We start from the raw sequence: 27499 nt of genomic DNA, 5'->3' as shown, positions 1-27499 counted from the left end.
GAAAATATAATCATATAAATAAATATAAAATAATTTTTTTAAAAAATAAATAAATAAAATTTTATCTTATAAAAATATAAATCATATTAATTTTTCAGTAAATCATTTTGACAATCTTATAGTACTTCATAAAATTATAGGATATTTTCGAACTTAAAAAATTATATTAATATCCTGTAAATATTAAAATATTAATACTCTATTAACTATCAGAATTTTCAATATAACATCAAAATGAGATCTAATTTAAAAAAAAAAAATTTACCAAACGCATGAATCCTCATGCCAGACGACCGGGATATGTACCAACAACGTTGCTGCAACTCAGAAGGTTGCTCTCTGTTCATATCGGAAAGAAGGGTACAGCCCATCGAAGCCCAGGACACAGAATGGATACGTAAGAAGAGATCATAGAGGAGCACACCCCCCCTGTAGATAACAGAGTGGCGCACACAACTTTCACAAGTTATAAACCCTACTAAAGCAATATAATAATACTTTCAAAAAGTTTTACTTGGATATTAAGAAAATCAATTGCAACCATGGCTGGGGGATGTGGCCCACGACCAACCATGCCCTGGTCCTGGTATTCTTCAGGATGATGATAAATATCCTAAGGCCATTTTGATGAGTCCCACGTGGGATTGAATAAACTAAAACAGGATGATCGCCCTACTTTGTACCAGAGTCCATGTTTTACAAAGAGCGACAAAAGATTTGTCATAAATTAACTGTATAAATCATCATCGTCGGCAGCACCAGCTGATGTTGCAAAAGGATCTGCTCCTGCACCTCCAGCAGCGGACTCAGATCGCTCTGAAAAGCGGAACTCGCTGCCGAACCCCCTTGACTGCTGCAAAGTCTGTGCAAAAGCTTGGTACTTCCGAATATCTGCATCACTGACACTCCTACGAGCAAACTTCATCGATTCTTCAAAGTGAGCAGCTTTGATCTCTGCTACTTCATCAGTCTCATCTTCTTCCATTGCTTCAGGATTCTCACTCTTCCTCTTCTCTCTTTCAATATCCTGCATGATGTGAACCAAGATTAACTTAAGTTTGCTTGTTTGACCAAATTCTAGTAGAAAAATTGTACCATTGGCAATTACTTATATTATCCGCAAAATGATTGTAAGACAAGTCACCAAAAGTGCTCGAAATGCAATCAATTCTAAGTCTTTTTAAGATGGGGTAAAAGCAATATACTGACAACCATTACAGAATTACGCGAACAAGCAACGAACAAGTTATAACAAGTACTGAATCTCCAAAATAATGATACTAACAAGAGGGCATGCAAGATCTATTGTAATTCTTAATCTCCTTGTGTAAGATGCCAATACATTCAGGCTGCATATGCATATTTTCCAAGATCATACTGAAACAAACAAACTATTGTTGCAGCTAACCTCATTAGTACACAATATCAGAAATTAACTATAATGACAAAAAAAACATCCTACTGTATTAACAGAAAAGAAGAGAAATAATGAAACAAAGACATACCTTTTCAATGTTCTCTCTAATGGCATACTTGCATGCACGCTGGCAAATTTCTGTAATATCAGCCCCACTAAATCCTTGAGTGTACTTGGCAAGAGCCCTCAGGTCAACATCTTTTGATACTGGAGATTTTCTCAGGCAAGCTTTAAAAATTTGAAAACGAGAGGCCTCATCTGGTAAAGGAATATAAATCAATTGGTCCAGACGGCCTGGCCTAAGTAAAGCAGGATCAATAATGTCAGGCCTATTGGTTGCCCCAATAATAAACACAGTTTTCTTGGCATTCATGCCATCCATCTCTGTAAGTAACTGATTGAGAACCCTGTCAGCAGCACCTCCTGCATCACCAACACTGCTACCTCTCTGCATTGGGAGTGGAAACCATGATTAGCATAGGACATACAGTAAAGAAATGGCATGCATTTGACAGAAATTGCAACTAACCTGGGTTGCAATGGAGTCAAGCTCATCAAAAAAGAGAACACATGGTGCAGATTGACGAGCCTTATCAAAGATCTCCCGTACGTTTGCTTCACTCTCACCGAACCACATAGTTAGTAGTTCAGGGCCCTTAACACTAATGAAGTTTGCTTGACATTCATTAGCAATGGCCTTAGCTAATAAGGTCTTTCCACAACCAGGTGGCCCATAAAACAATACTCCCTTTGAGGGGGACATCCCAAACTTCTCAAACTTCTCAGGATGCTCAACTGGATATTGCACAGTCTAAGAGAAAGAGAAAAAAAATTAGCCAATCTCATCAAACATTTTGTGGAAGTAACATACTACATCCATCACCAAACTACCTCTTGCAGTTCTCTCTTGACGTTGTCCAATCCACCAATATCTTCCCAGGAGACATTTGGCACTTCAACGACCTGACAAAAAACCATCATTTTACAAGTTAAATATATCTCAAGAACAAATACAAAACCCATCACTAAGTATGAAACACTTGGAAGATGAAATGAAACATTTCAGGTTTTAGATGCACAGCCAATTCACATTTTTTTAATGGCAAATTATGAATTATAAGTTCAGATGTTTTGGTGTATAGAAGTTCTTGAGTTAAAAATTCCTACCCTTGATTAATATTTTCCAACTTTAAGATATCTTATTCTAAACATTTCTAACAACCAAATGCTTAAAAAAATTAACAAACAAGGCTGACATATTTGTAAAGCGAAGGAAAGAGAACCATAACGGTTTTGAGACTTGAGAAGATCATTGCACAGCCTTACAGTTTCACGGAGTGCAGATGGATTGCTTGATCCAAGAGCAGTCTTAAAATGTTCATTTGTGACAGCCATAGAGTTGAGAATCTCCGCGTCAATTGATTCATCCTCTAAATCAATTATGTCCATCTTTTCACGTATACACTGGAGGGCCGCTTCAGTGCATAGAGCAGCAAGGTCAGCCCCTACATATCCATGAGTGTCCTTAGCAATCCTTTCTAAATCAACCTGCATGACATGAATCAGTGTCATTTATTACCAATCAATATAAAACATTTAGAACAATGGCTAAAGAAATGATGGGCAACAGTCATTTACATCTTCAGCCAGCTTCATGTTCTTTGTATGGATCCGAAGAACTTCCAAACGCCCAACTTCATCTGGGACACCAATGTCAATTTCCCTGTCAAACCTACCAAATCTTCTAAGAGCTGGATCAATACTGTTTGGCCTGTTTGTAGCCCCAATAACAATTACATGAGAACGAGATTTCAGCCCATCCATCAGCGTCAGAAGTTGAGACACTATACGCCTCTCAACTTCCCCATGAGTTTTTTCTCTCTTAGGAGCAATAGAATCAATCTCATCAATAAATATAATTGATGGTGCATTCTTCTCTGCCTCTTCAAAAGCCTTCCTCAGATTGCTCTCGCTTTCACCAGCTAGTTTTGACATAATTTCTGGGCCATTAATGCAGAAGAAAAAGGCTCCTGTCTCATTTGCGACTGCTCTAGCTATCAGTGTCTTCCCAGAACCAGGTGGCCCATACAACAAAATACCTTTTGGTGGCTTGACACCAATTGACTTAAACAATTGAGGGTGTCTAAGAGGTAGTTCCACTAGCTCTCTTATCTGAGCCATCTGTTTTCTAACTCCTCCAACATCATCATAGCCCACCTCATCAAGTCTATCCTCATCCTCCCTTTTTATAGGCTCCCCCTCACAGAAAATCTCTGTGTCAGGAGCAACAACACAATACTCTGCAGGATCAGTTTCTATAACCTTAAATTCAACACTCCTCATACCTCCCCTAACAAGGAAAAGATCCCCTTTTCTCACAGGACGATATGCCTCAAGAAAATATGCTGCAAAGAAGTCAACACTTTAGTTACAGAAACCACAAATCAGAAAATAAGTTATAAACCACATGGGGACCTAGCAAATTTCACAGCAAAACACTTGTTTTGACAGGTCAGCACAAAATGAACATTGACGTGGTTGGTTTAATTATATCCAAACAGAACTGACAAATCATATAAAACTTAACATGTACCAGCAAATGCATAATATCACAAACATCTATTACATACAGAACCAATAGTCATCCAATTAAATATACAAGATATTTACCGTGCAAAATACAAAGGCCATGAATTACATAAAACACTTAAATATGGAAATCATGCAAGAACGAAAGTCAACTGATAACCATCCAGAAATTGCTTTGAGAAATGCATCAACAATGATATTGTACAGAAGACTCATATTTGCATACAATTGGCAAGCTTGAAATATCATCCCATTTTGAAAACAACAATAGATACAAAAGAAACTTAATCCAGAAGAACATCAAATCAGATTATTACACATGATCCAATTGTTTCAATAGAGCATTCAACCATCGATGGAATTATTTATACATGACAGAGTAAAATAATCCTGTAAATTTATGCAATATATAACTGACTGGCCACAAAGACCCCAGTCAGTTATACAAGTACTGACTGGAAATTAAAAAATGAATATAAGGACACACTTCCTGATAATGGAAATGAATATTCCAATAAAAAGAGCCAAAGGGTAGATTCAAAAAGGTCAATAAGACTCGATCACAAAAAATATTTGATTTATTCTCCTTATCCCCCCAGACCAGGCTTACCACAGGACATATTCAGTACATGTTGGATATTATGATATACATGTATTTGATGTACCTCAAACACTTATCCAATTGTCCAATTTTCTCAAGTACTAACCAAAAGCATCAAATGTATATACTTCTTGCGCATGTGTTTCTTTTTTCATTAAGATGTATAACTGATGCAACCTTTTAGATATATTGTTCGATGCCAACTGTATCAAGCATCAGTCTAACCTGAAATCATCACTCATAAATAAGCTCTAAACCTTTTCTAAATTTTTTATAATATTTGTGAAATTACTTCTTTCCTAAGGAATAAATTCAAAATGCTCATTAACTACTTACTGTCAATTATTGTGATCTAATCTGAAAAAGAAAACATTCCACAACCAAGATAAGGAGAAAACTTAGCTGTAAGTTACTTTGTTGACTAAGTCAATGGAAGAAGGGATGTGCTTTAAGCAACTACACCAAAGCAAATGAAGGGAAGCATGGGCAATATGTTATGTTATGGGAAACCAAGCAACCTATTGCTGCACTGACCACGTCTTTCCCAGGCAACTCTTGGCCCAATTCCATTTCCATATTAACAAAATTAAAACATGTTTTAATCAGCTCCCAGATAGCAGAACCACCCAGCTTCGGATAACATAAAGCAGAAATGAGGGAAGGAACAGGGACGCATACATGAAGACACAAGAGGCACACCAAGAAATCCAATGAAATTCTATGAGCATAAACCAGATTAATACCAAACAAAATCCTTGAATCAAATAAAACACAAAACAGTTCCGATTTACACTGATTAGGACATGTTCGTGGTAGTAATACCAATCAAAATTACCACCAAGTATCTGAACATTGAGAATTAGAAGCAACGATGAGTTATCAAGTGCAGCTGAAAGTGTACTATCTTTGTGTCTAGAAGATAATGAATGCTCTGTATAGAAAGGAATAAGATTTTCAACTGATAAATATTTTTTGTCAAGGAAGTCACATGTGGAATTCCTCAGGTCTGGAAGCATTTCAGAAATCCCAAGGTAGTTTGTTTAGTTAGCTTATTTTAAAATGTTTAAAAAATAAGAAAATGACTGGAAATCAAAGGGTAAACTATACAAATACAAAAGATCAACATAATTTATCAAGTTATCAAAAAATTGAACTAGTGAAACCATAATGAGAAAGAGGGTTAATGATTTATTATTAAGTCTAGAGTGTTCTTGGAAATCTTGCTTCTATACTACAAAATCAGCAATAAAAGCTATTTCTCAAGTAAATTTAGTTGAGTTGGAAAAATAAGGTTCGAAAACATATACTGCAGTGATTTTAGAAAAACATGATCAATTTAAATTGAAATGATCAGTGACATGTATGATGGAGTTGTTCTCAATTTTAGATAACAATAGTGTCTTAACATGATTCTTATCACACCACATGATTGCATAAAAAATATCTTTTGAACTCTATCTCCTTTTTTTATCATAATAAATGAACTTAATGGGAACATTGGGATGAACTTCCAATAAGTCTGTTAGCTTGTATGTTATTCGCCATTGGCATTTTAGTTGACAAGTCAAAACCGGTTAGGTTAAAGTTTTATAAGGATAAGATTTAGAAGCCAAAGGTTTTAGACTAAGCATCATGGCTTAGAATATATCTGGTACTGGGCAATATGCAACAGTCCGTTATAAAACATGTGGTATGCTACATATTTTATTGGTATACTAAGATCTTGCCTTTTACACTTGTACAACACTAAGGAACCATACCAATACAACAAGGTCGATAAGTACATGAGCTGCAACAATTGACTACATGAATACATGAGCTGCAACTTTACCAATAAAAGGAAAAAAAACATAAGATACAATCAAAATGACATACAAGAAAAATATAGACTCATCTAACAGATAGAAAACTAGTTTTTTCATAAAAAGCTCATTGGAGTTTGCACAAGATAAAACATTTTTCCTTCAGCAGAAGATTAATACGAGTCAGATAAAAATCCTAATAGTTGACTATGAAATCATTCCTGCAATGCCATATTATTTCAAACCATGCTGTCTCACTAAGCCAAATTGACAAACAAAACGTAGCCCAGTAAACAAACAGCAACAGTGTAAGAAAAACTACATTAAAGATAAAAGAAATGAGACATGGCTTTCAAGAAAAAACATCATCAAAATATGATTAATATCTTGATCTTTTAAGTCATACACTACAACAGGGAGGTATTGAATTACAGGTTTAAAAACGGAAGATGGTACGGAGCTTTGTTTACATGACAATAAAGACCATGCCATGAATAATCATACGAGCAATCTAATTATGAAAAACAGTCAGCAAAAGTTATCAAATGATTAAAACAGAAAACTCACGCTTCAAATAAGCATCAAACAGATTCCCCGTGACTCCTTCGATTGTGTCATCGATAGGCAAGATGTGAACCCTCTTCCCATACTTGACGTCTTGGCATTGATGGACTGAAACAACATCCCCAAGCCTCACTCTGAGGTTAGATCTAACAACCTTGTTCATCCTGATCTTTGGTTCATCACAAGTATCATCGGCTAGAGCAATACAAATAGTGTCCCTCCTTTTCTTTCCCTATAGATGAAAGATGTTAAACATTTAGGATAGCAATCACAAATCACACAATTTAGAGACAGAAACTTCAGTTTAACGCACTAATTGTCAAAACCAGATGTAAAATAGACCAAATGAAACCATATATTAAGCCAGATTGAGCTATAACGAGACGATTAAATAACTAATTGATTAGATAGAGAGACGACCCTTGACAGAAGCCCTAAGTTCAGAATTGGCCACAAACCTTTAAGTTGAATAGCTTATGTAGAAACTATACATCGATCAAAGAGAGCAAATAAGAAATCGGTACCTTCAAGAGTATAGTATCGCCTCGAAAGAGCTGTAGTTTCTCCATCGTCTCGGGATTCATCGAGACCACCGAATTATCATCATTAACCGCCTCATCCACGATCAAACGGTTAGGGGCCTTCTTCTTCTCGAGGATCGCCGTGCTATAATCTTTCTTACCCTTACTGCAAAAATTTCCAGACCCACATGATCCAAATCAAAACCCTAAGAATCGAGACCAAGAACATTCGAGAAGGAAGGCAAGAAGCACACAGAAACCAGCGGAAACAAAAAGAAGTCTCACGGATCGGAAGAGGAGGCATCGCCCTTGTTCGCCATCAGATCGAGATCCACAAACGACCGAGCGCGGAAAGCAAAGGGCAGACGCAATATCCAAAGAAACGGGGCCAAGACGAAGGCAGAGAGGGATTATTTATAGCGCCCGAAGATAGTCGAGCACCGAATCCGTGCTCGCTAAGGAATGAGCTATTCCTTTCCGACGCTCACGATACTTATTATGCGGTCGTGTAAATCGACCGTCCGTGTACGCATCTGCGGTGGATCTGTCATCTCACTGGAAATTAGTATGCGGACTATTTCAGATGGGCCGCGTTCGGAGAAAGTGGGCCGATAGATGTTGACATCGGCGATGACCGCTGTGTCATCGTTGGAACGAACAAATCAGGGCCGTTGATTGGGCCGGTGGGAGAGGTGGTCCAGGCGGGTCGGGATACGGAGGAGAGGTAGGTGGGTCAGCGAAGGCGTGTAGGTAGGTGAGCGCAGTTATATCTATCTACTTATGCTTGACATATTGAAAGCCCAAGTTGTCTCATAAATTCATACGTGTGTCATAAACCAATTCGATAAGCTTCCACAATCATCACAAATGAAAGAGATATCATTGGTTAAACTAATAAATATGCAGCAAAAAAAATATATTAGGGAGTCCATGATCAGGCATCTTCTGTTGACATGTGTCGTTACAGCCTGTGAAGGCCAAGAATTTGAAGACCAAAAACTATAAACAAAAAAAAAAATCGATATTTTATTGTTAATCAAGCTAGGATTACAACATAATGCAACATTCAACAACATATGAATACAAGCAAGCATTCGCACTCAAAGAAGAAAGTGATCAATGATGTGTCGTATGACGTCTTCGCCGTCCGAGTGCATGAAGGAAAACTTGGCCTGTCAGACAACAATTGTTGGTACATTGTAAGTAGGGTTGGTGGATATATGATATGCATGACTTGGAAGGCAGTGCTGACCTGAATGACACTGTGAGCAGCATACCGAAGTCTGCTGCCGTGGAAGCTGACATCCACTCTTTCCCATGACACGCGTGTGAGGCCTCTCACTAGCTTCTCTGCAAATATGAGAATCCATCCATCGATCGTTAACCACATGCAGTTTCTTAAAATGTCAACCAGATATTAGTGGTTATTATGGCCCTGATGTTATAGATAAAAACTTATTTTAAGCATGCATGAATATGACACGTATCTGATAGGTTAAGCAGTTGTCAGCCAACAAGATTATAAAGAAATTTGTAGATTGTTGTCCAACTTAATAAATCAGAAAGTGACAGCCACTTATTGACCGATTTTGTTACTAACAAGATTCCATTCCATGCTGCTATTTGAATTCGACAAGTACATGTGGTGGGCAGAGAAGTGGCCTGCCCCAACCACACAAGAATTTTGAGGCCAGATCGAAATTTTTTGTCAGAATTCATTCATTCATACAACATTAAAGAGAAATATCAGTAAGACTATCTATATAAAAAAAAGTTCATGGTTTCATCTTAAGAAAGCTCTGATAGAAAAAGATGTGTTTATCGTGACATACATGGCATGCAAATATAGTGTCCGATCCATAAATCATTTTGTGCACTTTGTTTTTTGATAAGTTATTCTTAAACTTTAAAGAAACAGAGATTGCTATTGACGAATGCTTTGCAAGAAAACCATATATCTTACACACGGATGACCTGTTACAGCAAGGAAGTAATTGTTCATTCATAAGAGCAGGAATGAAAAAATAGGTACACAGAAAATACAAATCCTACCAACACTTTCTGGAACAACATGGAATGAGAATGTTGCTCATAATAAATATCAAACACCTTGAATACGAAGTAACAATGATGTTGCTTACCTTCCAACATGTCAGAGTCATCATCCATAAGTGAGAGATCAGCACACTCGTCAGTGATGCTTCCTTTGGATTGTTCTTCATATACAATATGTGGATAGTTCTCACTCAAGGAACCCTCCCACTACAAAAGAAAAGGTCACGATTAAGTTAATACAAAACAAAACACAGTAGGACCATAGTCATTAGGGAAGAATATGCAAAACTGGAACAATATGAATCTCACAAAATAAATATAAGACATATCTTACTTTAGGCAACTCTGAGTTCCGTCTGATAGATGACGTCCTCCATCCAACTATATCTTGAATTCATCTCGTAAAGGAAACAATTACTTTACACAGTGAACAGTGAACAAAAAACATAGAGAATATACACCAAAATGTTTCACACAAAGGATACGATCATAGCCAACATTGGCATACGCCACTCGACGTTTAAATGCTTGCAGACCAGACCTATATTAATGATTTTAACACACACATCACGCAACGCAGAGGATCAAATGTACACCTCGCAACTTAGAATTTAGCTAAAGCAACAAAGACAAGCAAAGATGGAAAGTACATGAAGCAAAGGTCATCATAATCATCCACCATCCGCTGCAACAATGGAGGCTTTCCTTCATCATCATCAGTCAGAAAAAGATGTCTGCCTGTTCTTCCAAATATCCAATGAATAACATGTGAAGCAACTTTCTCAATAGCAGTAACACCAAAGAGAAAAGGCACCTGCCAAACAACAACAACAATCTGTAATGTCCCAGTTAACTTGGTTCCCTGCATGGATCTTCTTCTTCCATTGGTCCAATTTATGGCAACATTACTAGTCAATCTAAGAATCAGTAAATCTTGAGAACCTACAACAAAGTGTTTCACAATTATCATAAGCAAAGCTTACAGAATTGTCATGCGAATGCAACAGTTCAGAGGAAATTTTTTTACTGAAGAAAAACAAAAAATCAGTAAGCATAACGATTCATGCTTTGGAAGTTGCAGCACAATAAATATTACCAGCTGTCAATGAGCAAATATTTAGCAGTATGAGACATGTAAATAGTCAGTTCAAAGAACATTTCAAGGAGGAAAGATAATAGTTGTGCAATATGTACATGAAGCAACCTGGAATTGTTAAACGGTGCATGCCTATTCCGTGTGAATGCTACACAATGTTGGATGCTACATGTTCATAGAATAACAGAAGCAGATTTTGGAGCCTAGCACAAAGTTCAATTCATTGAAAATGAGAGATCCATTGTGCAGGTAAACTTACAAAGTCAAAAACCATGAATTAAACCCAATAATACCTCATGGAAAGATAATCTTGCAGCACAAAAAAGATTCAACCATACAAACTCCTACTGGTGCCATGACAATCTGCATGGTACAGGTACAGGGATGTTCTAATCAAATGCATGCCATCACATTAACGGAACAGCTGCATGGTACTGGCCGGCATGTTGACACAGGCTCCCACCACCCAAATATCATAGAACATGAATCATTATTGTTATCCACCATCACAAATATAATATGTTGATTTTGTACATGAAGAAAACACAGACAAATGCAAACAGTGAACATGTTATTCTTTGATCCAAGACAGTTTATTTGGTGATTTGAGTAGCATGTTTTTACATTAATCAGTAGATAAGATAGTTAAAGTCAAATTAGAACTTGATGCTCAAACTAATTTCTTTTAATCCCAAGCATATAAAGTGAAGACCCATATAGGCCACATGATGAGGTATACCTGCTTATTTCCCCTGGAACCAAGATGAGGTGTAGCAACAGTTATGAAATTGATTGCTTCCAGGCCACATATGGTTCCACTAGGAGAATCATTATGGACATCAAGTAGAGGGTCCTCAATAGTTTTCCTCCTAGGGGGACTGTATAGTCTCCCAATTGCATATCTTGCAACCAATCCTCCGACCGAGTGTGCAACAAAAGAAATCTTTTGAAGTTCTGGCCTGCTTTTGACTACTTCAGCAACCTGCTCAAGAAGGTTTTCTTAAGACCAAAAATAAAGGCATGAAAAATTTTGTGTTTATTGCTAAGAATTATGGAACAATTTAGGAAATTCAGAAATTATTAAATTGAAATGGTTGCCACAGTTATGGTGATGTTGTCTGAGTGGCAAACTTACCTCTTCTGCTAATCGCTCACCCATAACATCAACACCATCTAGTGATAACCTGTGCATGTTTCTTTCACTGCCTGGAAGAAAACATTTGCTAAGTGGCTTGGATGTTAGAAAATAGGGAGGAACTCAATCGCACCATGAACTAAATCTTGTATAAATAGCAAGTAATTTGATACATATACAAATACTAAAATTTATGACAAAGACAGTATAATGCCAATTCTAAAATATTTAGTGCAGATTTTATAAAAGGCTAACTAATCAACCATGACCGATCTTGAACTCTTTTACACAAAACAACAGAGTCTATTTCATAGAACTAATCATCCATAATCATATATGTCAATTGACCATTCTGACTACAAATCAGATTCTCACTGTTCAAAAAACCAAATTCCATTGACATAATAACTATGTAGTAAGGGAGTCCATACTTGAATAGAAACATATAGCAAGCGAAGTATATACAGATACTCTGTCTCCTGGTTGATTCTGCTGCTTTTCCTTATCAGACTTTAACTACCATGGAGAAGTATGCTAGATATGTTTCTACAAAACATTCAGAGATATGAAAAGAAACTAACATACTTAATGATAGCAAATAACAGGAAAATTGCTTTCAGAGGTAACTGAACACATACCTATTCATCATCACCATTTTTAAGCATTCTTGCAATTCCAAGTGAAAAAAAAAAAGACAAAATAGTATAATGCCATGTGAATGATACACACACTGATTATGAATTAGATTCACTTACAATGAATTATGACTTTATCTGGAAGCATTCTAACAAACTGGTTGGCTCCAAATTCCCAATCAGCGACACTGCAAAATAAGATAAATTGAATAACAATGATGAAAATGTCTGATTTGGTCAAATATATAATAGCACACATAAGTGAAGAGTCAAATTAATCATGTAGGACACAGTTGGAAGTAACATCTTTTTCCACAGCATTATAGCAGAGAAGAATACTCGGGGAATCCTGTATATAATTAGCTTTCTTTTCCAACTATAGAGAAAAAGAATACCTGAATCAGTCATTAAGACAATGTTTTTCTTTTGCATCATAACAGCATATAATTTACAGCAAGAAGATGAAAGAATATCCTTAATATAGAGCTTATATTTCACAGAAGAAACAAGAACTCTGATATTCACAGAGTTAGGAAGACGGCAACATCTTGAGGTCATTCCCCTATCAATCTCTAACTGGTCTATTTTAAGAGTTTAGAAAAATACAATTCAACACGTCGTTGCTTGCAATAACTAGTTACTCCAGTCTTACCAATCAACTATATATGGCACCATCATCAAATTAAACATGAAACCATTAGAAAGGGAAGCTGCATGACTATCTTCCTTATCTAGGGGATCTTCTTTGAATAATCTCCATGGATCTCCAAGAAGAGAGACATAGAGCTTCTCTAACTTGGTGGTTGTATAGAGCCTAGGCATCTAAAAGTTAGGATCTTAACAGGATCATCAACTATAAATGTCATGATACTGTCTAAAACCTATTCCATGTGCGAATTCAAAAGTCCATATTTTTTTAATTAGGTTTTGCTTCTATAATCCTGTTTTCTCTTTTAATTCTCAATGGATATTGATATCACAAGACAGACAATCAAGTCTTCCTGCAGATTTCTTTTCTACTTCAGTTCTATCCAATTTATGACACTCGAATTGGGATAATCAATCAGCAACCAAATCAATTTTAATCAGAAAGTGATTAAAGGCTCTTTTTTTAATAAGTAATAAACACTCATGACAAGTTGATAACAGCTGTTGATAGGTAGGATCAAAGCTAAAAGAAGGATTTCAAGTAATGTCAGAAGACTTGAAGATGCTTAACACAAGGAAACAAAAAAGGGAAACCAGTGACTCCAGACACTGCACTTCAGCAGCAGCGAAGAACAGAAAGAATAAAGAAGCTAATGAAGTTCAGAAATCAACAAAGCTCCAGCACTGTTTGGTAAATTGGTAAGAATAGTTCGTTCACATCTTGATAATCTAGTGTGATTGCAACCCACTCCTTTACTTACGCTGGCTACAGGCTCTCTACACCTTGAGGAGACGACAAAATACACGATTACTAACCTAAACTTATAGTAGTGATTTTTTTTTTTGGAAAAACCTTAAGAAAAAAAGCATCATAAAATCTAAGATATCTGATAGAACATCAAAATTGAAAAAACGCAGAGAAAAAAGTCAGAATCTGCCAGCAATGCTTTCGCCCATATCAAATGAAAGGGCTAAGTGGTCTCTCTTTTTCTTAAGAAAAGGAGTGCCTTCCGTCTCCGGCAATGTTCGAGCATTGGCCTTTCAACTGAGACTCTTCAAAGAGCATAAAATAGACGTCAAGGAACTCAATTCCGTAGGTATTGAGCAGAACCACCCTCAAGGATAACATGACACACCCGATTGACCCAGTGCGCACGCCATTACCCAGACCGATCCCCTCGCACCCAATTTCTCCTCAGAAACTCAACCCAGGGGTTTCAGACAAGTCACATCAAGAAAAGAAGTCCAATACCTTCCAAGGATTCCGTGGACCATCACCACGAGATGATCAGCGGAGGAGGACGGGCAGCTGTAGATGTCGGTTCCGCCATCGACGGGCTCGGAGCAGACTCTTGCCGAGTCTCCCATCGATCGCAGCTCCTCCCTCTCACAAGGGCCTCACTGACCCGCCAGCAACCGCAAGAAAATGACGCGCGCCCGACGAGAGAGAGAGAGAGAGAGAGATTAGGGAGACGAGCAGCAGCAGAGGAGAGAGAGAGAGAGAGAGAAGAAGGCTAAAAGAAGCTGCAGGAAAAGGGGAAGAAAGAACGGTAAGAGATTAATTGATATTTGTAGCCAGGGGAAGGTGGGTAGACACGTGGGTCAGCAGATAAGTCGGGGAGCCACGCGAAGGCTATTTCCCCTAAATATTGGGCCTTTTCTTCTGCCACGTATTATGAGAACCGTCGGATCAGCAGGAGTCTCTCGTATTCACCATCCAAAAATAGGCACGTTTCGATATAAAGCTTGGTTGACGTAATAATTCAAGAATCAAAATGGTTAAATTTGATCACTAATAATCTGAGATAATATTTGTGTCCGAAAAGGGAAAATATGTCGAGAATCGAAACTTGGAATGAGAAAAAAAAAAACTATAAATTCAATTATGTCTTGTATTCTTGTCACATAATTATATTTATCTGATAAAATCTGTCCGATGAATAAGTCGTTATGTGTTTGTTTGCTTTTATCCGTTAAAAGTTTAAAGGACTTTAGTATTTGTTTAGTAAATTTAAAAATGAAGAAAAGGAGTAAATATGTGTATGTCTTTCTCTTTAAATATTATGCTAATATAATATATCTAATAGAGTCTTTGTCAACACATAGCATAGGTAGTAGTAGGTGTTTAATTAACTCCACAAGTCAAGTCTAATTTAGGGGAACGTAATAACTATATCATTTGCTCCTTATTATGTTCTAAGTTAAAGGTTTGCTCACCTAACAGCACAATCATTCATTGTGTTAGGACCTCCGTGTTGTTATCTATATTTGAAAATGATTAAGTTATATTTTGATTGTAGGGCAGACAAATTATGCCAAAAAGGATGCTTTTAGATGTGTTTTTTTTATCTTGGACTAAAATATCATAAGAAGAAAAGAACGTTTTGAACGTGCTCAATTGCATCGAACGGTTTAGAAATTTTTTTATTGTGGACCGATACATAACGCACAAGAAAAAAATGATTTTGGATGCATACCTTTGCTTCCTTAGAAGATGGATTACACAGAAATGAGATACAAATGATTTAAAGGTTTTTTTTATCATAAATGAATGTGAATTGGATGCTTTAAAAAATATATTTTTTTTATTTATTTTGAATGAACTCACTACATGTAAAAAAAAAAAAAAGAGGCGTATAGATAGCATAAAATATTTTATACAATTTTTTTTTTTTATCTTAAACGAATGTACTATTTGTAAAGAGAATATTTTTGAAATACAATGGATGTTTATAATATTTTATATCTTATACATACACGTTCAAGAAGTCGACTAATATTTTATATCTTATACATACACATTCAAGAAGTAGTCGACTCATATTATCTACGCAATATGATGATGGGCATATCTTTTGTATATTTTCTTTATCAAATTTATTGAAAGTGTATATGTGAGGGTGGTGGTGCTGCTAAATCTCTTGTATATTATTTTTTTTAAGTTAATTATGATTATTATTTTAATTTTTATATTTTAAAAATAATATTAAAGGTTTCTATATTTATAAAAATAAAATATTTAATTGTCATTAATTTCGTCGACGAAAGAAATTATACGTGTAAAAAAAAAGTGAATGAAAAAGATAAAAATATAATTTTATTATTTTTTAAATTATTAATTTTATATAAATTTCTCGATCAATTTTCTCTTTCCCTCTTTATTCGAACCCGTTCACCGATCACCTACTCAATCGATGAGCTCCCAAGGAGAAAGTATGTCTCAACATTCTTTAAGTCATGTCATCGTCTCCTAAATGCTGCAACTGATGGCATTCCAATGAAAGTGGGATTCGAACAAGTCTACAGTCTTCTTGTGTGGGGATGGTGCACTCCTTACAGTGTGGCTATCTTCCATCGTCGTCAGTGTTGTCAACTGGATTCCACTGTAAGGCTTAAGATCTAAATTTTCTCATCGATATTCTTACGAGACTCAAAACTTCCTTCGTTAGATTTCTCTGTTTCAGCCAGCATTAATGAGTTGACGATCACAACTAGAAGAGACTAAGACATACAAGTGGATTCTTACTCAAACAAAATAGTCATAGCTGAAGTTTGAAGTATGCACGTTATCTCAACTTTGGTGCATATCTACTTGTTTATCGTCTTCAGAAGCTTTGCTTGTCATTCACAAGGATAATAGAAAAGAGTTACCCTCTTTTCAATTTGCTATCTATATATATCATGTGCATATCCACTTGTGCAAAAATGATAAAGAAGATGAAATCATTTCTATATAGAACTCACTCCCCTGTATAACTCAATCTAGAGAAGAGCAATGGTGAGTTGCAGGTACCGACAAGCAGATTGGAAAGAAGAACGACGGACAAGTAGGTGCAGCAGGTGAGCGGGTGCGACGATAAGCAGGATCAACAATAGGTACGATAGGCCTGACATTTTTTTCGTTAACAAAATTGACGACAAAAGGATAATTAAAATTAAATATTTTATATTCATAAGTATAGGAATTTGAATGTTACTTGTTTAAGTATATAGTAAACATAGTTAATTACAAGGAATAATATATAATTATCTAAGTTACTCGATTATTGGTTGAGACTTGATTATTTTTAATTATATTTTTTTTTTTCTTTTACAACAAATTACACCGTTTCTTTCAGATCAAAAACCACCCAATGTCGTTCCAAACATCATCTGGATGGAATCCTTCTACTAAATCACATTTAAAGGACAGTAAATAACAATACAACATAAAAATATTTTAAGAGCACCCATTATTAATACACGTACACATACATCATCAATAATGACTAACAAATGGATGCCTAAACTCTCAGGATGAATAGCTCTTCTAATAATAACAATCGACAGTATATTTTAATACAAGATCTCAAAATAAGTGAATCCATATTACACTCCCAAATAAAATGACATCATCGTAGAGATATATCCCCCACGTCAAGCAAGAGACTATTTAGCTGTCATGTCTCTTAGCTCATTAATCTCCAAACCGAGTACCGGCATTAATTTCCCTGCCCCTTGGTTAAGATCAATATATATAATTAACATCATGTCATCAATATTATCATATAACATACATAATATAATATCATAGATAACTCATCATGCAATCTAATGTATCAAATATCAGTGTATCAAAAATAACATAGGATGCAAGTATACAGACATCATTAAAGGAATATATATATATATATAAACACAATGGGTATTCCAACTCAAGAAGATACATACATAAATAGTTCCGTATTCATTTAACAAGTTTATGATAAAAAAACATTTCATAAATTTATTTTATACGGTATGATTGTCAAAAATCAACATAGTATACATATCAAACTTTAATTAACATAAAATAACGACCATGTGAAAAGGTAATCGCTCCATGATTTATTTTAATTAAAAGAATTTTTATTTTTTTAAAAAATATTTTTTTCTTTTTTATTAATCAATATATTTAAAAAAACGCATTTACTAGTACTTCCTTTATAAACATGATCATTTGTTACGTATATAAGATACGAGCTATGAGTTATATACGAGCTATGTATATAAGGACATTTTACCTAGAAATTTTTTTTAATATTAGACTTTTATCATTTAATGTTGCTAATTAATTTTTACTTAAGGCACTAACAACAATGATAGCGGAGAGATGATTGACTCCTCCTTAGTGAAAGTTGTTGTCCATAGGCAACAATGCATAGGGGCGATGAGAAAGGACAAGCGACGAGAGAAGAGGGAGGAGGAGGAGAAGAAAAAGGAAGGGAGGAGACCAAACGCTGCTCATGATGGGAGCAAGAGGCAACGATGACAACCGAAGGCAAGGGATGGAATACGGAAAGATGTTTTCATTAAATTGATAAAAAAGATATCGCTATGTAAAAATCAATTAGGGGCATCATTTAGTAAAAGCTTAATAATAAGGCTTTTCTAGATAAAATATACAGAGGATAATGAAACTATCAAATATTAAATATATATAATTTACATAATTCAAGACCCTTTATCTACTTCCACTCGTTAATATTGCCTCATGGAAAGGAGTTTTTCCTGAATCATTAGAATTTTCTTCATCATATACAGTAACCTCACTAACTAACAAAGTTTCCAATATGAAATATTTACATGTTTCAGCTCAATTATTCCATTGAGTATTCCCGCCTTCTTCCTAATTTTCACTATTTGAAAGTTTTTTTTGCTTTCAGATGTCTCTGGTTTTCGGTGAACATCCCTCTCCTCCTATCCTCCCGACAAGGATCCTTATTCATTGATTCCCCCCTCTTCTTCCTCTCCTCTCCGAGTGAAGGATAGTATGGTGAATTCTATGATCACTTCATCTTTAATCTCTACAAGATCTTCAGTTTATCCAACCGATGCATAGGGTAAAATGACAGTTTATCCTTCTCTACTTCCAATTACTCAAAGCAGATTCATTCATGGTGCTACAAATGAGAAAAATTGAGCATAGATTCTAATTATAAATAATTTGAATAAGCACTCTGATATATTTTTCTCCTTTGTCTATGACAAAGATCAAGGAATCATCAAAGAAATTTATTGAGTTTGAACCTGAAAAACTAATTGAATGTTCGAGTCAATGGTCATTCAGTATTGTTGGTCAATTCTTATGGAGGCCTCCACCTTTAGGTGTGATCAAATATGTTGTTAATAAACTTTGGTCATTGTCTTCCCCTTTTTTTTATTTTAAACATAGAGCGAAAAGTTTTCACTAAAGAATTATAGTGTAATATCTCGATTAGTCTCACATCAAAAGTGAAGAAAACTAAAATTAACTTGATGAGTATATTATTATAAATTTTAGCTTAAGAAATTTAATCGATGGTTTAGATCAAACAAAATTGATGGACTAGTTAACTTATTAGGACATGTGATATCAGTTAGTCTAGTATTTGAGTATGATAAGGAGATTTCAATAGGAAAGGACTACCCATGGATAGAGTTAGAGGATTCTGTTAGAATCAATAACAGCACTAAGAGGGGGGGGGGGGGCGGTGAATTAGTGAAAACTACGTCGGTTTGAAAAACCTTCGTACGATAAAATATGGTTTCGATGAAAATCGTTTCGGAAAGATCTTTAAATTGAAAGCATATGGAAGTGTAGTTAATGTGAAGCAAGGAAGGCAATTTGTAGTTAAGATAAATATCAAAACAGAAATGCAAACCGATTTATAGTGGTTCGGTCATCGTGACCTACATCCACTCCTCCGATTCCTCTTTCGTCGAGGCCAGCGGCATCCACTATCGATATTTCTTTAATAGGCTAAGATGAACCTCCTTCTTACATCCCTCTTCTCCTTTTATCGGGTTTAAGAGACAACCCTTACAAGCACTCACTCCTCCTGAACATAATTCTAAACTTAGACTTAGAGGAGGCGATTTCTCAAGCGATTGCAACAGCGTTTCTTCACTTTTAAACTCTCTGTGCTTGTGTGTTTTAACCAGGGATGAGAGGGGTATTTATAAAAACATCTCATCTTGGGTTTCCTGGGTTCGAGCGGTACCACCGCCAATGTTGGGCAGTACCACCGCTAGTGTCAGTTTGACACTGATACTACACTGAGTGATACCACTGCCCAGTCTAGCGATACCACCGCTTGGCACTAGGCCACTGGGCGGTACCACTGCCCAGACTAGCGATACTATCGCTTGACATAGTCTCGAAGACTATGCCATGACGGTACCACTTCTTGGGTCACTGTTTGGGCCTCTTATTGGGCCCAACACAATCCTTACATGGGCCCAACTAGCCCCTAATTGGGTTGGTCCAAATCCAATCCCAATCACGTGCTAACTATGAATTCTAAGATATTTCCTAAGCTAAACAAGTCCGTAAGTCTAGTTTCTTCCAGCGAGCTTCCGGCGATCTTCCGACGATCTCTCGGTAATGTTCCAACGGACTTCCGGCAAGCTCCCGGACTTCACGATGATATTCTTGGTGAGTTCCGATGAGTTTCTTTGGTAAGCTCCTGGACTTCTCGGCTGGTTCCTACAGAACTTTCGACGAACATCTAGACTTCTGACGAACTCTTGAACTCCCAACAAAATCACGTCCTTGACTCCGGGACTTCATTTTGCTTTATGCCTTGCTATCGTAGTTAATCATGTACATGTAAAAACATACTTCGATCTAGATAATTAATACTAAGCATTAATCATGTTGTCCGGCATGTCATTGGTCCCTCGACGTTTCGTCTGATTCTTCGATGCATCGTCCTCCCTTGTGGCATATTGCCCAATCGGCCAGTTGACTTCGCAACTCCGATATCCTTGACGTAATATCCGCTCTTCTTAGCTCGATGCCCAATCCATGGCCCGGAGCCTTTTATCGATACGTTGACCGATCCTCCGGCTCGACGTCCAATCTTCTGACATGTTCCTTTGGCCTAATATGATTCTTTCTACTTTAATTGTCTTATCCTGATCGAAGCATTCCGCATCACTAAAAATGCAGATCAAATCATAAACACTTATCAATTGGTTTCATCATCAAAATATGAGATTCAATAGATTCATTATGGCGTGGAGCCACTATTAGGCTATATCTCACATGTGCTAGTCATATGTGCCCTACAAGTCAATCACGTGAGTAATGATATATATGACTTGATACGCATTTTTTTTACTTATTATTATTTGATATTTTTTCACTTTATATTGCATGTTACATGAATATATTGTGATGTCCATGGATCTATGGAATGGAAATCGAATCGTGATGAAATCACGATAATGAAATCGATTCGCCATTAAACACAAATCCTAAATAATCCTAGGTTACTCGAGAAGGATATCAAGATAACCAGACAGACTAGTATATTGTATACCCATCAATATGATGGATGCAGTTGGTCTCATAGCTACTCATGTGGGGACACTAGGGATATAGGACATGTGCTCATTGGAGAATGAGTTCATTGATTGATTCGCTCATGGAATACCGGATGATTGATGATACCTTATTATCAAATAGTGATTTCGACATTCCAATGGTGTATCTAGTCCCTATACTTGAGATATTTAGGATATCCTGTATGAGTACTTTATTCTTTGATATCAGACTTATATGTCTGGAGGTACCAGATCTAGCACAGCAGGTCATTGAGAGTGGTAGCCAACCTTACGAGGGCTATTGAGTATCGATAGAGGATCATCTATTCTCGATGTCATGAGAGAAATATCTCTTGTGTTCTTGCTTAGACAAATTCCTGGCCAGAGTCATTCAAATTGAGAGAAAAAGAGTTCTCCGGAAGAATCCAATTAGAGTGAGACTCATATAGAAACTATATGGGCCTAACAGCACCATACCCGATATACGATCACTGGGACATTAGATGGAATAGAGACTATAGATATACGATAACCGAGGATAGATAGGTCCAAAGGATTAGATTCCCTTATATCATTTGAGGACTGCGGCGTAGTGGCCTAGTACGTCCGTAGTCGATGGGCCTAGAGAGTCACACACATATGGTAGGTGTTGGATGAGTAGAGATTCAGATATGAGATATTCATTGGAGCTCTTATTTTATTGGATATCTAATAAGCACATAAATTATTGGATCGTATGGATGAGATCCAATAAGAGATAATAATAAATTATTGGGTAGAGATCCACTAATCTAAGAGGCTTGGATAGTTGGATGGAGATTCAGTGCCCAATATGGCAAGATCCATTAGGGTTAAGTTGACATAGTGTCTCTATAAATAAGAGAAAACCAAAGACCCATAGGCTAGAGGTTCTTATTCTCCTTTCTCCCTCTCCTCCTCATATTGTAGCCCCTATTTGGGGCATGCAGATAGCAAGAAAGGGCATCCTCCTTCTTGATTGTATGGTACATGCGAGGAAGAGTTTTTGACAGTAATTTAAGGAGCATCTTCGTAACCTATGTTATTAGGGAGAAGGAGGACAGCTGTCCTCCTTCATCCTCTCCTATAGATATGTAGGTTTTCAATGATATACGATCTCCTTAGGTAATTATCTAACGTGTAGTTTTTCAGTTTCGTAGATTTTTCCGTACTAACTTTTGCACGACGATGAAACCTTCTTTTATACAGGAATTTTGAGATTTTATTTTTCTATTATTCTGCTGCGCTTGTGATATCGTCTTAGATTTCCCAATAATATACACTATATTAGGGCTTGACTTGGGCTCTGTTGGGTTTTGAAGAGGACGTCAAGCCCTTGGAGTAAGAAAATTATAATATTACGATTAGTCCTACATCGGAAGTAGACAACATTAAAATTGGTTTGTAAGGATCTGATGAGTATATTATTATAAATTTTAGTTTAAGTATTTTAACTAATGGTTTGGACAAATAAAATTGATAGAAATTTATTATAGGCTTGGGTTGTGATAGATGGACCATCAAACTCTTTAGCACCCTAATTTTCAAATGCTTAGGCTTTCCTTTTAAGTATTGAAATAATGAAAGAATTTTTAAACTTGCCTAGCTGATTGGTAGACTCTCGAAGATAGATAATAAATCTAAGTTATTTGAAAGGGGTTGTTTTGTTCGTGTTTGGGTTGAAATTGATTTTGAAAATTAAGGTATTTAGATTGGTCATCCTCTTATAAAAATATGCAATGTCCTGAATAAGGGAAATATCTTGAATAGGGTGACTAACGTGTCTTCTTCTAGTGAAAGTGCTCATCTTCAAACTCCCACCGAGAAGGAAGGCGCAAGCAGCTTGGGTGCATCAGAACAACCTCTCCAAAAAAATTGAATGATGTAAGATCAAATTCAAACTTTTCGTCTATGCCACAAGATGATGATGAGTGTATGGTTCCTGGATTAGGATCACTAAACGATGACCAAGTAAATGAGGCAATAAGGAGGTGTGGGTGTTAGAGATGATGTAGGTGAAAGGGGATATGATTCAACAATGGAAACAAGTGCAAATCTAGGAAGCTCGCGAGTTGTCATTATTGGAACTAACGTGAAAATCCGAAGCAACGACAATGTGAGATGGAGCAATCTATGTCAAAGTTTCACAAATCACCTTATCTCTCACTACTAATTGCCATGATTTACAACCTTTTATGGAGATCAGAATGGATGATCAAATCTTTGGAGATCAAGAGATAAAGATGCATTCTCTTGCTCCTAAAGTCTCGGATCCATAGCTATCAAGGAGATCGCATGGACAACGTGCATGGGAAAGCACCGTTAAAGCAATCTCCGCCTATGATTCGTATATCCTATCCTAGAGATAATAAATACTTCGAATCCGAGTATAAACTTTCCATATAAACAACGTATTGAAGAGATATTGCAGCAACATGTGTGCATGGATCGCGTGGGGGCTACGGATAATATCTCGGAGGGTGATTGAGTCATTCTTGCAATCATTTTCTATGCTAATCCACTTGTTCTTTCAATGCTAATCGAATGCATGGAATTGGTGCTTAAAAACTTGCAACCCATGGAAATGGAGAATGTGATGAGAGGAAGACATCTCACAATCATTTTCTAAGTGGCCTCATCGGTGGTGATCGAGAGATATGACCAATGCAAAGCTCAAAGTTGTCACCTCAATTATTAAGTGTAAGAAGCAATGGATGTCTCTGCCTTTGGAGGAGATGTTAGATTCCTATGATGATTGTTATTGAAATCTTTATCTTTAGAGAAGATGCTAGATTTTCTATAGTAATTGTTATTAGAAACAACTACCTCCCTCTCTCTCTCTCAGTCTTTCCAAGTGATCCTTATTAGTTGAAATTATAGGGGAGCTAAAGCATAGGTTTGTTAGGGATTGCTTAGCTTAGATTTCCATTTAAATATAGACCTAATTTACTTTGAATACAATAAATACATATGAGAAAATAATAAGGTGAATAAGTTAAATCTTAAAATTTTTGGATTGATTATGAAGAAACCTTAGCGGTGCTTTCAAAGTGGAATTGAAATTGTTCATGTAACTTGGATGGATAATAACTTAAATCTTGTCAAAAAATAAAAATTAAAATTAAAGTTGGCTTCTCTTTATAACAAATATCAAGCTCTCCTTTGATAGGTTAACTTAAAATATTGAGCCATAGATAAAACTAGATGGATTAATGATGAAGATCATAACACTAAATGTAGGAGGCAAAATCAAATTCTCATCAAAGATGATAATTATATTAAAATCCACCCAAGTGAAATTAGAGAACTCTTTGCTTCTTGTTATAGTAAGCTTTGGAATAATAATATTGAACACTACATTGGTCTATAGTTAGTTAGGTGTATTTTTGATAATGCTAATGTTAACCTTATTAAACTCTTTGAGGATGAGAAAATTTATAATGTCATTAAGTCCCTAAGGATAAAAAAAAAGTCTTAGGCCTGATGGGTTCACAAGTGAATTTTATCAAGGGTGTTGGGACTTTATTTGTGATCTATGAGTACAATTTCATCAAAATTGGACACACACACACACTTGACCTTTATATCTAAATGTAAAGACCATAGTATAGTTTTGACTTTTAAACCCCTTTTTTATGTAAAATTAATTATAAAATTCTTGCTAAAGTATTTGACGGGTAAAGGTATATATATACGATAATAGCTTAAGAGATGACACACTTTTACATTTACTTATAGGGGCAAGAATCGTTGATTGAGTGATCATTAAGATTAGAAAAAGCTCAAGATCATTTGGGATATCGTGGTTAATGTTTTTTTAGTATTTAAGTTTTCTCCCATCTTTATTTGTATATCCACTTCTTACTATGCTGTTGGGTTGGCAGTCCATAGATTTAGCCCATAGTGGGCTTGGATAGCCCACAACCCACACCCCCTCTTAACTTAACCCTAATTAACATTAGGGAGGTATGGTGACTACGTTTTGGAGGCAGAAAAAGACTTAAATAGGGCAGCAATATGGGAGAAGTATATAGAGCCACGGGATTCCAAAGAAAATGAAAAAAACAAAGTAGAAAAGGAAGAGAAAGAAAGGGAATAAGACAAGGACAACACAGAGAGACTATTCTTAATCACCTAGTAGTGTTCTCATCTCAGGTTAGATCAAATCTATAGTAGACTCTTGCTGTGATTACTTGGGGAGGTTTTAGATATTGTGGGCAGTGACATGATCCTTATATCCCAGTTGTTCTCTTGTGATTGTTACTAGAGTTTAGGGCAAGAGATTGAGATTTGTATATTCATTATTCTCATAGTGGATTATCTCTAGTTTGCCCCATGGTTTTTTCCCTTCACATTGAAGGGGTTTTCCACGTATATCTTGGTGTTCTATTTGATTGTGGTTCCATTTAATTCCACTACGTATTATGGTCTTATAGTATTTGTTCATATACAAAGGTTATTCCTGTTTATATCCCCATCATATGCTTGCTTAGTTAATGGGCTCCCCTCCATATAATTCAAAGATTATAGGGGTATCCATAAAAAAAAATCCCTTCTCTCTCCTATTTATATATTTTTTAAGCTAATTACTTACCCACCTTTTGAATAATGCACCATGAGCAAGCTATCACCATTTCATTTCAAGAATAAATATAAGATTTCTCACTTAATATTTATCAATGATATTTTTCTTTATTTTTATGTTAATCATAAATCGTACAATGTTATTTTGGATATCTTTAAGACTTGTGAACTTTTGACCTTCTAAAATATTAATACTAATAAAACTGAAAATTTGTTCCTTTGCCACACTACTAGAAACATTAGGAGTAAATTTGTTCTATATTTTATATCAAAGAAGAAATTTTCTATAAGTATTTAGGAGAATTCTTAAGGAGATTAATGAAGGTATTCTTAATCAAATAAATATAAAAGAAACTTAGTCGATGTCAAACTATTTCTCTCGGTAGAGTTATTCTTTAAAATGTAGGTTTGGGTGCGACTCCTATTCATTGTTTATTCAGACACAAGGGGATGTCAAGCTTGGATATTTATTATATACAAATCTAATTGATCAAAGAGGAAACATAATAATTACTAGAATAGCAATTAGCATTTGGTATATAATAAACATCCAAGCTTGACATCCCCTTGTGCACATACGAAGATCGATGACCATCAAAAAACCTAGAGGTGAAAGGGTATTCATCAATTAGATTTGTATATAATAAATACTTGAGGGATCAAAATGGCTTCTTCAATATAACAAATAGAAGAATTTTTGGATTACTCGTGTGTGGAAGATGCTATTTAATATATTATCTATCAATGAAAGATTGCATCAAATAGGCAATTTTCTAATTCAGGTGTGTTACCTTAATGAATTTATTTGTTCATGAATTACTCTTTTGCTAAATCCATTTGAGCGATTGAAAAAGAACATAGTGAATATTCGCATGATGGGGAATGACTTAATGAGAGTTCTGAGGTGGATCGACAAGGCTCATTAATTTTGAGCTCTTTAATTTTATATACTATTTTATTTATATGAAAGTATTTTTTAAAGGGGAAAATACTTCTCCTCCTCCTCCTATTTTCTATAAGATAATTGTATACATTAGGGATGGAATAAAGCTAGAATAATCTTCAGAATCTTTAAACTTGGGTTAAATAACAAATGCATACTGAGGATCAGCTCAAATTAAATAGAGATGACTCCTTTGATCATGTATTAGGGGATGGAGTTGTCGGATTTCTTATTCATACTAGTAATAATGGGGTTGTTAGATTTTTTGTTAGTACTAATTGTTAAGGAACTGATGCATTGTGGCTGATGAATCAGTACGGCTTGGTCCACAGGTCGATGTCGAGAATGTTTGATCGGTTGTTGTCTGCTAAGGTTGGTCACGCCCTTAGGATGGGGCGTCGGTACCAGAATATTGATTGACATCTCTCTGTCGGGATGCTGGTTGGCGTGTCGGGAGGAAAAATGCTTCTTTCGATCGGGATGATCTCGCCTCGGGCATAACCGCTTTCCTGCATAGAAGGCCTATGTCGGGTGGTTACTGACTATGGCCCCTCGATAAGTAA

The 27499-nt window shown here is 35.9% G+C and overlaps 2 protein-coding genes across 3 annotated transcripts; both read right to left on the bottom strand.

Moving 5' to 3' along the window:
• Positions 1-489: 489 nt before the first annotated feature.
• LOC135612495 (cell division cycle protein 48 homolog) lies at positions 490-7937 on the bottom strand. Its single transcript, XM_065108868.1, has 9 exons — positions 7780-7937; positions 7498-7660; positions 6977-7205; positions 3056-3822; positions 2744-2965; positions 2309-2380; positions 1947-2228; positions 1506-1865; positions 490-1027 (listed from the first exon to the last, which is right to left on the bottom strand). The coding sequence occupies exons 1-9, from the start codon at positions 7812-7814 to the stop codon at positions 728-730; spliced, it is 2430 nt and encodes an 809-aa protein (XP_064964940.1). The 5' UTR covers positions 7815-7937; the 3' UTR covers positions 490-727.
• A 564-nt stretch (positions 7938-8501) lies between these two features.
• On the bottom strand, positions 8502-14611 carry LOC103985025 (lipid droplet phospholipase 1). 2 transcript variants are annotated; one of them, XM_065108867.1, is made up of 11 exons: positions 14316-14332; positions 12536-12603; positions 12212-12326; positions 11781-11851; positions 11385-11627; positions 10200-10363; positions 10035-10090; positions 9884-9936; positions 9636-9756; positions 8747-8844; positions 8502-8666 (listed from the first exon to the last, which is right to left on the bottom strand). In XM_065108867.1, exons 4-11 carry the CDS (start codon positions 11835-11837, stop codon positions 8595-8597), a joined length of 864 nt encoding a protein of 287 aa, XP_064964939.1. In that variant the 5' UTR covers positions 11838-11851; positions 12212-12326; positions 12536-12603; positions 14316-14332; the 3' UTR covers positions 8502-8594. The 2 variants fall into 2 exon arrangements, with proteins under 2 accessions (XP_064964939.1, XP_009400913.2); XM_009402638.3 differs by lacking the exon at positions 12212-12326 and having other exon boundaries at positions 14316-14611.
• Positions 14612-27499: the final 12888 nt, after the last annotated feature.

This window comes from Musa acuminata, chromosome BXJ2-5, assembly GCF_036884655.1.
Source record: "Musa acuminata AAA Group cultivar baxijiao chromosome BXJ2-5, Cavendish_Baxijiao_AAA, whole genome shotgun sequence".
NCBI lineage: Eukaryota > Viridiplantae > Streptophyta > Magnoliopsida > Zingiberales > Musaceae > Musa > Musa acuminata.
This window is presented reverse-complemented; position numbering and strand designations above follow the sequence as displayed.

What these genes read in the sequence shown, in the direction of transcription:
- LOC135612495 (XM_065108868.1), bottom strand. Translation starts at nt 7,814, where the DNA reads ATGGCGAACAAGGGCGATGCCTCCTCTTCCGATCC. An exon ending in CATCTGCACTCCGTGAAACT is followed by an intron (nt 2,381 to 2,743) that starts GTAAGGCTGTGC and finishes GTTTTTTGTCAG; the next exon opens with GTCGTTGAAGTGCCAAATGT. An exon ending in TTGACTCCATTGCAACCCAG is followed by an intron (nt 1,866 to 1,946) that starts GTTAGTTGCAAT and finishes CTCCCAATGCAG; the next exon opens with AGAGGTAGCAGTGTTGGTGA.
- LOC103985025 (XM_009402638.3), bottom strand. Translation starts at nt 14,431, where the DNA reads ATGGGAGACTCGGCAAGAGTCTGCTCCGAGCCCGTCGATGGCGGAACC. An exon ending in TATGATGACCTTTGCTTCAT is followed by an intron (nt 10,091 to 10,199) that starts GTACTTTCCATC and finishes TCATTAATATAG; the next exon opens with GTCTGGTCTGCAAGCATTTA. An exon ending in CTGCTCACAGTGTCATTCAG is followed by an intron (nt 8,667 to 8,746) that starts GTCAGCACTGCC and finishes GTTGTCTGACAG; the next exon opens with GCCAAGTTTTCCTTCATGCA.